Source organism: Dendrobates tinctorius, unplaced genomic scaffold (genome assembly GCF_039654945.1).
Source record: "Dendrobates tinctorius isolate UK_male_01 unplaced genomic scaffold, ASM3965494v1 ptg000059l, whole genome shotgun sequence".
NCBI lineage: Eukaryota > Metazoa > Chordata > Amphibia > Anura > Dendrobatidae > Dendrobates > Dendrobates tinctorius.
Genome location: NW_027361727.1, coordinates 629,938 through 642,362, shown reverse-complemented (window position 1 = coordinate 642,362; position 12,425 = coordinate 629,938). Strand labels below are relative to the sequence as shown.

At 44.7% G+C, this 12,425-nt stretch overlaps 1 protein-coding gene across 2 annotated transcripts; it reads left to right on the top strand.

The window, feature by feature from the left end:
• The first annotated feature begins 1,934 nt into the window (after nucleotides 1-1,934).
• LOC141092271 (protein SPT2 homolog) lies at nucleotides 1,935-12,047 on the top strand. Of its 2 annotated transcripts, XM_073578262.1 has the most exons (5): nucleotides 1,935-1,992; nucleotides 2,156-2,190; nucleotides 5,229-5,343; nucleotides 6,381-7,940; nucleotides 8,989-9,152. In XM_073578262.1, exons 2-4 carry the CDS (start codon nucleotides 2,164-2,166, stop codon nucleotides 7,919-7,921), a joined length of 1,683 nt encoding a protein of 560 aa, XP_073434363.1. In that variant the 5' UTR covers nucleotides 1,935-1,992; nucleotides 2,156-2,163; the 3' UTR covers nucleotides 7,922-7,940; nucleotides 8,989-9,152. The 2 variants fall into 2 exon arrangements, with proteins under 2 accessions (XP_073434363.1, XP_073434364.1); XM_073578263.1 differs by lacking the exons at nucleotides 1,935-1,992; nucleotides 2,156-2,190; nucleotides 5,229-5,343 and adding exons at nucleotides 9,305-9,382; nucleotides 11,306-12,047 and having other exon boundaries at nucleotides 7,910-7,940; nucleotides 8,989-9,151.
• The last annotated feature ends 378 nt before the right edge of the window (nucleotides 12,048-12,425 follow it).

Genomic DNA, 12,425 nt, shown 5'->3' with positions numbered 1-12,425 from the left:
CCAGAGGTGGCAACAGCAACCAATCTGACAGCACTAGCCTGAGTAAGGCACTGGGATCGTTGTCTCTGCTGAGCAGCTCCCTCTGCGGTCGAGAAGAAGCAGCAAGGGTGCTTCCGACCTTGAGCGTCCTTCTGGAAGAGGACCACTCCGGCACCAACGGAAGAGGCATCCACTTCCATGATGAAGGGTTTATCTACATCGGGGCAATGTATAATGGGAGAGCTAGCAAAATGGGAATTGATGGAGGAGAAGGACTTGGAGACCTGTTCCGACCACAACTTGGAATTTGCTCCCTTCTTAGTGGGGGCAACTAAGGGAGCTACCAAGGTGGAGAAGTGGGGAATGAACTGGCGATAGTAATTAACGAACCCCATAACGTGCTACACCGCTTTGAGGGAGTGGGGTTTTTGCCAGTCCATTACCGCCTGCTGCTTGGCAGGATCCATAGCAAATCCCTGGGCAGAAATGATATAGCCCAGGAAAGGCAAGGACTCCTGCTCAAACAGGCACTTCTCCAACTTGGCATAGAGGGCATTTGCTAGTGAGAGGTCGGAGACTTTGCAGACTTCTCTTTGATGGGAGTCCATATCTGGAGAGTAGATGAGAATATCATCCAGATAGACAACCACCGAGGTGGAGAGCATATCCCGAAAGATATCATTTACAAAGTGTTGGAATATGGCAGGATCATTACAGAGCCCAAAGGGCATGACCAAGTACTCATAATGGCCATCCCTGATGTTAAATTCCGTGTTCCATTCATCCCCCTCACGGATGCGAATCAGGCTATAAGCTCCCCCAGATCTCGTTTAGTAAAAACTCTCGCTCCCCGTAGCCTATCAAACAGTTCCGATATCAGGGGCAAGGGGTATTTATTCTTAACAGTGATGACGTTAAGACCCCTGTAATCAATGCAGGGACGTAGTTCTCCATTCTTCTTTTGGACGAAGAAGAATCCCGCCCCCGCTGGTGACACCGACTTCCTAATGAATCGTCTTGCCAGATTCTCACTGATGTATTGAGACATGGCCTCTGTCTCCATGAGAAGGGATAGACTCGACCCTGGGGAGGCTCAGCACCAGGCAAGAGGTCAATAGGACAGTCATAGGGGCGGTGAGGCGGAAGGGTCTCCGCCGCCTTCTTGGAGAACACGTCTACATACTGTCAATAGTGTTTGGGAAGAGGGGAAAGATCTGCGGGAACCTCAGTAGAGGCAACCTGAATGCATTCCCTCTGACATCTATCCTCACGGGATTTACTCCATCTCAGAATTCTCCCTGAGGACCACTCTATATGAGGGGAGTGGTAGCGTAGCCAGGGGGACACCTAAGAGGACCTGATCGATACCCTCTGGCATGATGAGGAGGGATATCGTCTCTTGATGGGATGGAGACACCGACAGTACCAACGGGGTGGTCTGGTGGGTGATCTGTGAGGGTAGTGTTGAGCCGTTCACCACTCTGTTGGTGACTGGCTTAGGTAACATGACCTGAGGAATTGCATGCTGTTGGGCGAAGGCGGACAACATAAAATTGCCCTCCGCCCCGGAGTCCACGCAAGCCTCCACCGCTAGAGTCATCATGGACCTAACTCAAGCGTCCCCTTAAAGGACAGCTTGGAGGAAAACACAGCTGTGTCTAGCAGGCCTCCTCCAATAACCACTAGACATGAGCGCTTTCCCGGCCGCTATGGGCACCTGTTGGCAAGGTGACCAGACTGCTGGCAAAGATGACAGACCATTGTTTTGTTTATTAATATGTATTTATGATACTAGGTGGGTTTTCTAGACATGTTACCTGCATTGAGGTTGATTTTGTCTTTTTGTGGTCTCTTACTGCTTTTGCACCAAACTGATTTCGCCTGCAACCGAGGCGAGGGAGTTTATTGCGGAGGAGGAACTAACCTTTTTTTCATTCACTTAGTGTCAGCCTCCAGGCGGCAGTAGCATATACCCCACAGTCCAATGAGTGTCTTGGAGAAAAGGATTTTACGGTGAGTATCACAAAAATCCATATTTTTTTTTATTTCTCCACATACGAATAAATCGGACGATGCTCTGGTCCACAACTGAAGAAAGAAAGAAAAATATTCAGTTAATTATGATTATGACAGTGTCAACCATTTTACCAGTTCTTCCTTGTTGTTTTTACTGCAGCTGCAACAATGAAAGAAACAAAAAAACCAATGGAGGTACAGTTGCATATTTTTTCCTGCACCATGCACACTTTTTTGATAAAATGAACAGTGACATTCAAAGCAACAACTCGTCCCGTATAATCAAGCCTTCGTGTGGCCATGTCGATGGCTAGATACCAAGGCCCTTGGAAAAATGGGACCAAAAAAATAAATGGGCCCTGCTAGGAAGGGGTTAAAGAAACGTTATCCCTAAATTCTCATCTCTCGCTGTACGTTTAGTTTCCCTTTTACACTCGGATGCACTTGGTTTCCGTCATTAAGAGGAAACGCAGCTGCAGATTGGAGTTTTACCAGCTGGTTTTCTGTTTGTGGGGTGTCAGTCCCACAGCCCTTATTGGTGGGGGCCCGATTTCAAGGATTTACCTTATGCTGATCATGTGCAAGATGGGGGTGTCCATACGGACCATTGCATCTCCAGGGGGCGCTCTGATTATATCACAATTTTAGTTGTAGGAAGTCGATGAGCGGTGGAAGGACTGAGGTTTTCGTGGCCGGTGTTGGGGATTTCACCGTGTGTTATGTGACATCTGAGAAGTGTGTGGTGGGTTAGAAATGCTGCGTTACTTTCGGGGTGCAATCATTTCTCTATAAAACTCTAAGAAATTCCTGATCAGCAAGTGATGATCTTGAGATTTGCTGAACTCGCTGATTTTTTTTTTCTTCCCACCATCTGTTCGGGTATGTTTAGATGACTGTGCTTTTAGTTAACAAGCAATAACCCAACCAATTGTGGCCTAAAGTGCTAGTGCACATTGCCACGTGTTAAGCCGTGATTGCAGAGTGTGCACTGTGCCCGCGCTGATGATAGTTTCATCGTCACAACAGGGACAGATGTGTCCCCCATGGATCAGAATCCACCGCTGTAGCAACCAAACCACCAGTCATGCCGGGGTAGAAATACTCACCTGGTAAACTCCTGAATGAATTTGAGAACATCAACATTTTTTAAAATCTACAGCTTGTCAATTCTTTCAGTGTTTTTGCAGCATTTTTTCACACGTATTTAGTGAATTAAATAATTGTCTGCATGCACTGGTGTCACTTAGGCAGCGCTGCAGCCAATCACTGAGCTCAGTAGCTTGTGCTGTCTACTCAGGCAGAGCAGCTGTTCATTGGCTGCAGCGCTGATGGCAGTAGTATCATTCAGGGAGCAGCCGCAGGGACTCTGTGCAGGACCAGGGGAGGGTGAGTAAAGAACATAGAATCCTAGAATATTAGAGATGGAAGGAACCCCCAGGGTCATCATGTCCCACCCTCCTGCTCAATGCAGGATTCTATAAACCATCTCAGACCGATGTCTGTCCAGCCTCTGTGTGAAATCTTCCATTGAAGGAGAACTCACCGTCTTGTGGCAGTCTGTTCCACTTATTGGTCACCCTCACTGTGAATAAGTTTTTTTTTTCTAATATCTAATCTGTATCTTCTCCCTCTTCTCCCTTTCAGTTTCATTCCATTGCTTCTTGTGTTTCCATGTGCAAATGAGAATAAGAATGATCCCTCTACACTGACATCCCTTCAGATATTTGTAAATGCCTATTAAGTCTCCTCTTAGCCTTCATTTTTTCAAGCTAAACATTCTCAGGCCCTTTAATCGTTCCTCGTAGGACATACTTTGCCATCTGCTCACCATCCTGGTAGCTCTTCTCTGAACTTGCTCCAGTTTTTCAATGTCTATATTTAAAATTTGGTGCCCAGAACTTGACACAGTATTCCAGATGAGGTCTGACCAAGGAGGAGTAGAGGGGGATAATGACTTCATGTGATCTAGACTCTATGCTTTTCTTAATACATCCCAGAATTGTATTTGCCTTTTTTTGCTGCTGCATCACACTGTTGACTCATGTGCAGTCTAAGATCTATTAGTATATCCAAGTCTTTTTCACACATGCTGTTGCTTAGTTCTATTCCTCCCATTCTGTAAATGTAATTTTAGTTTTTCTTGCCCAGATGTAGAATCTTGCATTTCTCCCTGAAAAATACCATTCTTTTAGTCGCTGCCCATTGTTCAAGCTTATCTAGATCTTTCTGAATCCTTTCTATCTTTTCTAGTGTAACCTATCCCCTAAATTTGATCAGTTTACCTTAACTTCCCTTATCTAGATAATTTATAAAAATATTGAACACTGAACATTTTCCTATAGGACGTGCAACTATTTATTACCACTCTTTGAGTACGATCACTGAGCCAGTTATGAATCCACCTAACCGGAACCTTGTCAATCCCATATTGGTCATTTTTTTTCAATAAGGATTGTATGAGATACTATGCTTTGGTGAAGTCGAATTAAATATACTATACCGCATTTAAAAAAATAAACTGCAGCCTGGTGCCAAGTTTTCTGAAACTAAAAAACTTCTAAGATTCTGGATTTTAGCATAAATAAGGATATTTAGTCCTTTTGTTACCTTGACAATTATTCCAAGGATTTGTACAAACCTTTTTCAAGTATTTTTGCAGGGTGCATATATATGTGTGTATATATATATATATATATATATATATATATATATATATATAATTTGTTTTTGTTTTTTTTGCAACCTTTTGATTGAACAGTGCCTAGTTTGGTGCAGACTCTTATCAGGGGTGACTTGTGCTTTTCTCATTTTATCCTACCAGGTGATGTTCCAAACCTTTTATGTGAGGGGGAGAAACGCTCAAAAGACTGAACATGTATATGAACAGTAAAGCGGTTTTACAATAGAAATGATTAGGAAGAGTCCATCAAGCGTTTTTGAAGACTTTTGGGATCACAAAAAAAAGAGTAAAAAAACAAATTGCACCCTTAGTATTATTTAGATCTTTGGCTATTAAGGGGTAATATCCACAGCACATTCATTATTACTACAGAACCTGCTTGCTTGATGTCAGTTCATTGCAAGAATCTGCGTCTGCTCCGGAGTTCCTGGAAGTTTGGCAGAATGCGTGCCCATGTGAACGTGGCCCATGTCATGGGCTAGCTGGCTTTGGTGGATTTCATTGTGCTGGTGGGCTGCTTGTGTTAATGCATTTTTTTTCCTCTCCCTTACAGAAAAGATACAGCTTGGCAGTGGGACCTCCCAAAAAAGATCCCAAAGTCAAAGGGGTGCAGTCAGCTGCTGTCCAGGCTTTTCTCCGGCGCAAGGAAGAGGAAGTGCGAAAACAAGGTATCATCTTTCAGCTTTATTAGTAAATAAATAAGTAAAACTTCCATTTTCATTGGATTTCTGCCATTTCTCTGCTTCACTGAGCCCTTTGTGCCAGGCATTGTGCTCTCACATATTAGTCTCATTGCACGAGACGTTTACTGATGATATATTGTGTCCGACCTCCTGTAAGACAGACATAACTTGTATAAATTCCCCTCCTTCCAAAAAAATCGCCCATTAATAAGTCATTGAGTTGCCTTTTTTTGTTACGGTCTTTAGTGTTTTTATTTTTCTTCTCTCTGGAAAGACAAGCATCTGTGGATATTGAGATGTTAATCTGTATACAGCTGAGATTCCTTGTGGATTTCTTCCCGCACATGACACTTAGGCTGTGTTCACACACATCGTTTTTTTAGCGGTTTTTACTGTGGTTTTCACTATAAAACCGCTATAAAACTGCTAAAACTAAGCTTCCCAGTCATTTCTATGCATTTTGCACTTTTTGTGCACATTGATGCGTTTTTTACCGCAAACAAAAACCGCATCGCGGTAAAAAACGCAGCATGCTCATTAATTTTGCGGATTTTTCCGCGGTTTTGGCTTCTTCCATGTGGTTTGAAACCGCTGCGGAAAAAAAACGCATCAAAACCGAGCAAAAAACGCGCATAAACCGCCGCGGAAAAATAGGTGCGGTTTTTGAGCAGAAATCTTCTGCAACGTGTGCACTTAGCCTAAGTCATTCAGTTTTAGTGGCAATAGTAGCTGGTCCTATTCACTTGAAAGGGGTGTCTGTGGTGCACTGCCATAGCTAGTAACAGCGGAGTAGTTGGGGGTTACCTTGTGTCGGACCCTTATTAATCACCTAGCAGATGTATAGGTCATCAGTATGTAAGTCCTGGACAACCCCTGCAAGATGACACTGTATCGAGCGGTCATCGTTTGCATCTAATGTGCATGGCGACCACTAGTGGCAATGCCAATGAAATGGTCAATTTTGTTTTCACGCATATATATATTTTCCAGTTTAGTTAAACTCATTATATTTTGCTCTGTAGAAATGACCGAAAAGAAAAAAAAAGAGGAACTGTTGGCGAAACGCAAGGAAATGAAACATGACAAAAAAGCAAGAGCAATGGCTTCCAGGACAAAGGACAACTTCAAGGGCTACAATGGGATTCCAATAGAAGATAAACCGAAGAAACGCTCAAAGTCTGACCTGGACCAAAACCACAATGACGAGAACGCTGAGTACTTGACAGAAGAAGAAATGTACGAATACTCCCAGAGTGAGTCCGAGCAGGAGGAGGTGGAAGAATCGCCACCACCGTCGCCGACGCCGCCTTCAAAAAAGCCTAAGTTTTCCAACGTGAAAAGGCCACCACCACCTGCAGTGGGCATGAACTTTGCTGATTTGTTGCGGCTTGCAGAAAAAAAACAATACGAGCCAGTGGAAATTATAAAACCTGTTAAAAAGGTGGATGAGCGCCCAAGAACTGCCGAAGAAATCAGAGAAATCGAATTCTTGGAAAGGAAGAACCAAAAAACCTCAAAAACCAGTAGCCAAAGTGTAAAAGTTAGCAAAAGCTCTTCAGATAAACATTCCTCTTCTAAGGGAAGCCATTCTGAGGAAAGAAAGGTAAAGAGCAGTGGCTTCAGCTCGAAAAGTAGTCATCATGACAAAGCTCGAAGTGAAGACAGCCGGACCGTAAAAGAACATTCTGATGTTAAGCACAAATCTGAGAAACACTCGTCAGCAAGTAAGCTTTTTTCTAATGGAAGCTCCAAACCTTCATCTTGCAGAGACCCTGGTGGAAAACAGTCTTCATCTTCCCGGCCAGAAACTAATGAAAAACTTCAAGGAAGTTTCCGACCCAGCAGTTCAAGCTCAAGTTCAATGAAGTCTTCTGGAGCTTCTGGGAAGTCATCAGTTGGCCACGGAACAAGTACCATGCGGCCATCTGTAGTATCTAGCTCTTCAAGGCCTTCTGGAGCATCTATTTCTTCTTCTGGACGGCCATCTAGTGGAGTGGTTACACCTTCTTCCCGACCAACAAGTAGCTCCAGTTCCTCCAAGCCTTCTGGCATCTCTGGCTCTGTCCGCCCCTCGGGAAGCTCTTCTTCCAGTTCATCGCGGCCCTCTAGCGGATCTGGGTCAGCCAAACCATCTCGACTGAGCAGCTCTGGTTCGGCATGTTCATCAAGCGTATCTGGATCTAGCCGACAAACCACTGGGAATACTTTGTCAGCTGTTAAGTCTAAAACTACCCCATCGGGCAGAGAAGGATCATCCATGCGACCAAATGGAGGCGCAACGTTAGGTTCTTCAAAACTTAAAGCTCATTCTGGACCTGGAAGGCCAGGAAGTAATTTATCAATGGGATCAGGGTCAAAGCCCAAATGTACTGTGGTATCTGAAACTATTTCCTCTAAAAACTTTATTCCTAAATCTGGTAATGGACAGGTGAATGGCATGAGACCGGGACAGGTGAATGGCATGAGACTGGGACAGGTGAATGGCATGAGACTGGGACAGGTGAATGGCATGAGACCGGGACAGGTGAATGGCATGAGACCAGGACCCCCACCAGGACAATGACCAATGTCTCGCCCACCAGGTATTCATAGTTGAAACTTGATTTTTTTTTTTTTACCAATTATGGACCACTTGTCTCCCCCCACCACCAACCTCCTGAACTCCTCATTCACTCAGATAGTAATAACAGCTGCCTAGTGTGGTCTATGGAGAGGGGAGGGAGGAGGTGTAGGCAGGAGAGAAATGCACAGATTGTGCTGCTGCTTTCTAGTGTTTTATCTTATCCCAGTGCTGGATTCACATGTACACTGCTCAGTACTGTTGTATAATGTCCTCCATGATGCTTCTGAATTTTTGCTATGCAGAGACAGAAGACCAGTAATCTTTCGTGTCTGTGTGTGCTGTTTATAGGAGACATCACAGCAGCTACTAAAAAATGCAGGAGACAAGTCACATAGTGGCCAGCAATAGTGTTCTTACTCATTACTTACAACAAACTCTCTTATTGTGAACAGTCACCTAAAATGACAGGTACGCTTTAAGGGTATGTGCACACGTTGCATATTCTGCTGCAGATTTTTTTGTGCGGATTTTCCTAAATCCGCAGGTAAAGTGACCTGCGGATTTTCTGCAGTTTTTGTGCGGATTTCACCTGCGTTTTTACACCTGTGGAGTCCTATAATGGAGCAGGTATAAAAACGCTGCAGAATCCGCACAAAGAATTGACATGCTGCGGGGAAAAAAAAACGCTGCGTTTCCACGCCGATTTTTCCGCAGCATGTGCACAGCGTTATTTTACATTGAATATAATGGTACTGTACACAGCAGGAGAATCTGCTGCGGATCCGCAGGGCCAAATCCGCTGCGGATCCGCACCAGAATCTGCCAGGTATGCACAGACCCTAAAGCCATTCTCCAGGATTAGAGAAAGCGCCAGCCCTGACCATGGATTGTGCGTGTTATTGCAGCTCTGTTTCATTCACTTCAATGAGCTGCAATGGCAGACACAGTCTCTGTTCCCAGGGAGGTGCTGTTTTCTGTGGGATCATGGACAACCCTTTTAAAAGATCGAGAATTGTTTTGTTCGTTTTGATTTTTTTTAATTTGCTGAGTGAGTAGTCTATCTGCAGGTCCCCCTCTGCCGCCCATAACCAGCGCATACAAGCGAAGAATTGACGACGAAGAGGAGGAGGAGTACGATTCAGAAATGGAAGATTTCATTGATGACGGAGGAGAATCGCAAGACGAGATTTCGAAGCACATCCGCGAGATATTCGGCTATGACAGAACGAGGTAAGCGGGCGCCGTCTGCCCAGGGGTGGAATCCCAGTCTTCAAAGTGAAATTTATCATATAGAATTTGTATCCTCCGGCCTGAAATCGTCAAGATGGCGAGATCTGCGTCTGTTTGTCCTGAGGGTAATTCATTTTGCGCTTCTGTTCCCAGGTATAAAGAAGAGAGCGACTATGCCTTACGTTACATGGAGAGCAACTTCAGAGAACAGCAAAAAGAGGAAGCAAGGAGGTACGTCCGCCTGACACCAGAGAGAATAGCTTTCTGTCCATCTTCAGGGATCGTCTACATCAGCAGCAAGGGCCGGCTGTATTAAACATATCTCCGGTTGTTTAGCCAAAGTGGTCCATCACATGAGCGAGAGCAAAGGACGTCACTATGGGCCCACAGCCCAGAAGGCACCTTCCTATATGCGGTTATAAGCTCCCCAGTGGGCACATCGTCAGCCAGCAATGCTGTTACCGAATTGCAAAAAGGCTATACTAAGACATATATTACCGCCATACCCTATCATATTTCCCCTCCCTCCTCACTTCTCCAGCACCATCCTTATTACCCTGCTGCTCTATAATTCTGGGCCTGTTGTGCCCAATTTTCCCCTATTACTGTGTATGCTCCGTGTCGCTGTGCACCCAAATAATGTACTTTGGCTATGTTATCATTACTACAATTCCCTCCAAAAAATATTGCCACACAGGCAACATCCTGAAAATAAACTGCAATGGTGCACCATGCTGTAAAAGTATATAATATAATATATATGCACCTACAAGATGGTGGTAGGTAAAGGAACCTATGCCTCTACCTCAGGTTTCAACGCCCAGGGCCTGTCTCATTTGCTAGTTGCACTGTTATGTTTAAAGCACTTGTCCAGGCTTGGGGTTAAAGGGAATCTGTCACCTATCTTTTCGCATATGAGATGCGGCTACCGCCATCAGGAGCTTATCTACAGCATTCTGTAATGCTGTACATAAGCCCCCTATGTAACCTGAAAGATAAGAAAAACGAGTTATATTATACTCTCCCGGGGGTCTGGTCCAGTGCCGTCCAGGTCTGATGGATGTCTCGGTCCGGTCCGGCGCCTCCCATCTTCTAGGAATGACGTCCTCTTCTTTCCTTTCCGGCGCAGGCACACTGCTCTGCCCTGTTGAGGGCAGAGTAGAGTACTGCAGTGCGCAGGCGCCGGGAAAGGTCAGAGAGGTCCGGCGCCTGCGCACTGCAGTACTCTGCGCCTGCATCGGAGTCGCAACGGGAAGCAAAGAAGAGGACGTCATCGCTAGAAGATGGGAGGCGCCGGACCCGGACAGCACCGGACCAGACACCCCGGTGAGTATAATATAACTTATTTTTCTTATCTTTCAGGTTATATCGGAGGCTTATCTACAGCATTCTGTAATGCTGTAGATAAGCCCCTGATGGCGGTGGCTGCAGGTTATATGTGAAAAAATAGGTGACAGATTCCCTTTAAAGGCTTCAGTCCTTTATGTGACTGCACACTTGTGAATTGGCACCATGCGCAGTATGCGCACTGTCAGGATTCTGTGGCCCCCGGAAGCGTGACTGCAAGCATGCAACTTGCATACATGTGGTGATGTGCCGGACGCGCGTAATACAAGTGGATAGAGCGAGGCTGCGCACGTCTAGTCTGAATGTGGTCGGAATTATGCAAATCACATAGTTACAGTCACTTGATCTCCTGTTCGATGCACCGGAGAATCCTGACAGTGCGCATAGTGAGGACTCACAAGTCTGCATAGAGTGACTGCAGATCTGAGCCACAGGCCTGCACAGCCTCTTTAATTCTCTAGATGCCATGGTTAATGGAAACCACAGCATTTAAAGAGTTTTAAAAGAAAGGGTGGTGCCTAGCAAAGACCCTCTGCCCCATTAGACCTATTGGGTAACAATTCACAATGATCTGCCAATAATCACTCTCGGAATCGCTGAGCTGATGGATTTTCCCCAAATGTGTGGAAAGACCGCAGCCGACGGGTCTGCGCTTTTGCAGAGCTAGTCTCTAATAATAATAATCTTTATTTTTATATAGCGCTAACATATTCCACAGCGCTTTACAGTTTGCACACATTATCATCACTGTCCCCGATGGGGCTCACAATCTAAATTGTTTTGTGTTTTGTTTTTTTTCCTCCTCAGTTTGCGGTTAGGCATACAAGAGGACCTGGAAGAGTTGAGACGCGAAGAGGAAGAAGAGAAGAGAAAAGCAAGTCTAGAAAAAGCCAAGAAAAAGATGAAAACACGATAGCGCTCGCTTCATCCAACACAGACTTTTCAACCTCGGCTCACAACAGTGCAGTTCTCAGCACTACCACCAGGTGGAGACTGTAACCTGACCATAAGAGAGGCTATATAGGCTTATAGCAAAATCAAAAATACATTTATATATGGAGAATTAACGATCATTTTAAGAATCTAAATATGAACTTCTGGAATATTTTAGTTGTCAGTTTTTCAACTTTTTTGCTACAATGTTGCAGGTCAGAACCGGATCTACCTGATACCCGGGACTCTGTGAAGAGATCGGTTTCCATTTTATTTTATGAGTATATTAAGTGTGGGAATATGGGTCTTGTTCTGAGAACAGGCCATCAATAAATTATTTGTATCATAAGAGGATTTATGGAATTGTCCACTCGCCATATTCTGAATTTTTTTTCTTTTTTGTCAATGGATATCGGCATCCTGCAGCTCTCTGCTGGTTACGATGTGTATGTGTGGCTTATATGGAAGGTTATTTTCTACCAGGGTGGTTTCCAATCCTTAAGTGCACTTACCACATGTTACTGGGTTTGCGACAAACCTCCACTGTTTAAGCAGTCACTAATCCTGAGCTATAACCTGATGGAATACAAAATGATAATAAAACTATGTGCAGAGATTTCTGTTTAGTAACGTGTTATGTTCATCAGTAAGAAACACCAAAAGGGACTGTCCACCGTCTTCACGACCATTCTACAACATGAAGAGGTTTTTTGTTGTTTTTTTTAGGTTTTCAGCGTACACCGCTGCTCTGCCTCCCTGGGTTTTTTTTTTTTTAAATCTCTGTGGGGTAGGTGCACTCCTGATTGATCGATCAGACCAGCAACCTGAGCGCCGCACTTTCCCATGCTAGTAGTGGAGACCGCTTTCCCTCTGCAGCGTCGGAGGAGCACAGGGGGACTGAAGCTTGTCATGTCCAGGTAAATTGCTTGTTTTTACAAACTGTTTGCAATTTAACAGGGTAAGAACCAAAGGATAACTCATTATAAACAGGGCT

Coding starts and splice junctions, on each gene's coding strand:
- LOC141092271 (XM_073578262.1), top strand. CDS start 2,164: ATGAAAGAAACAAAAAAACCAATGGAG. Junction 2,191..5,228: donor AAACAAAAAAACCAATGGAG/GTACAGTTGCAT, acceptor TCTCCCTTACAG/AAAAGATACAGCTTGGCAGT. Junction 5,344..6,380: donor AGAGGAAGTGCGAAAACAAG/GTATCATCTTTC, acceptor TTTGCTCTGTAG/AAATGACCGAAAAGAAAAAA.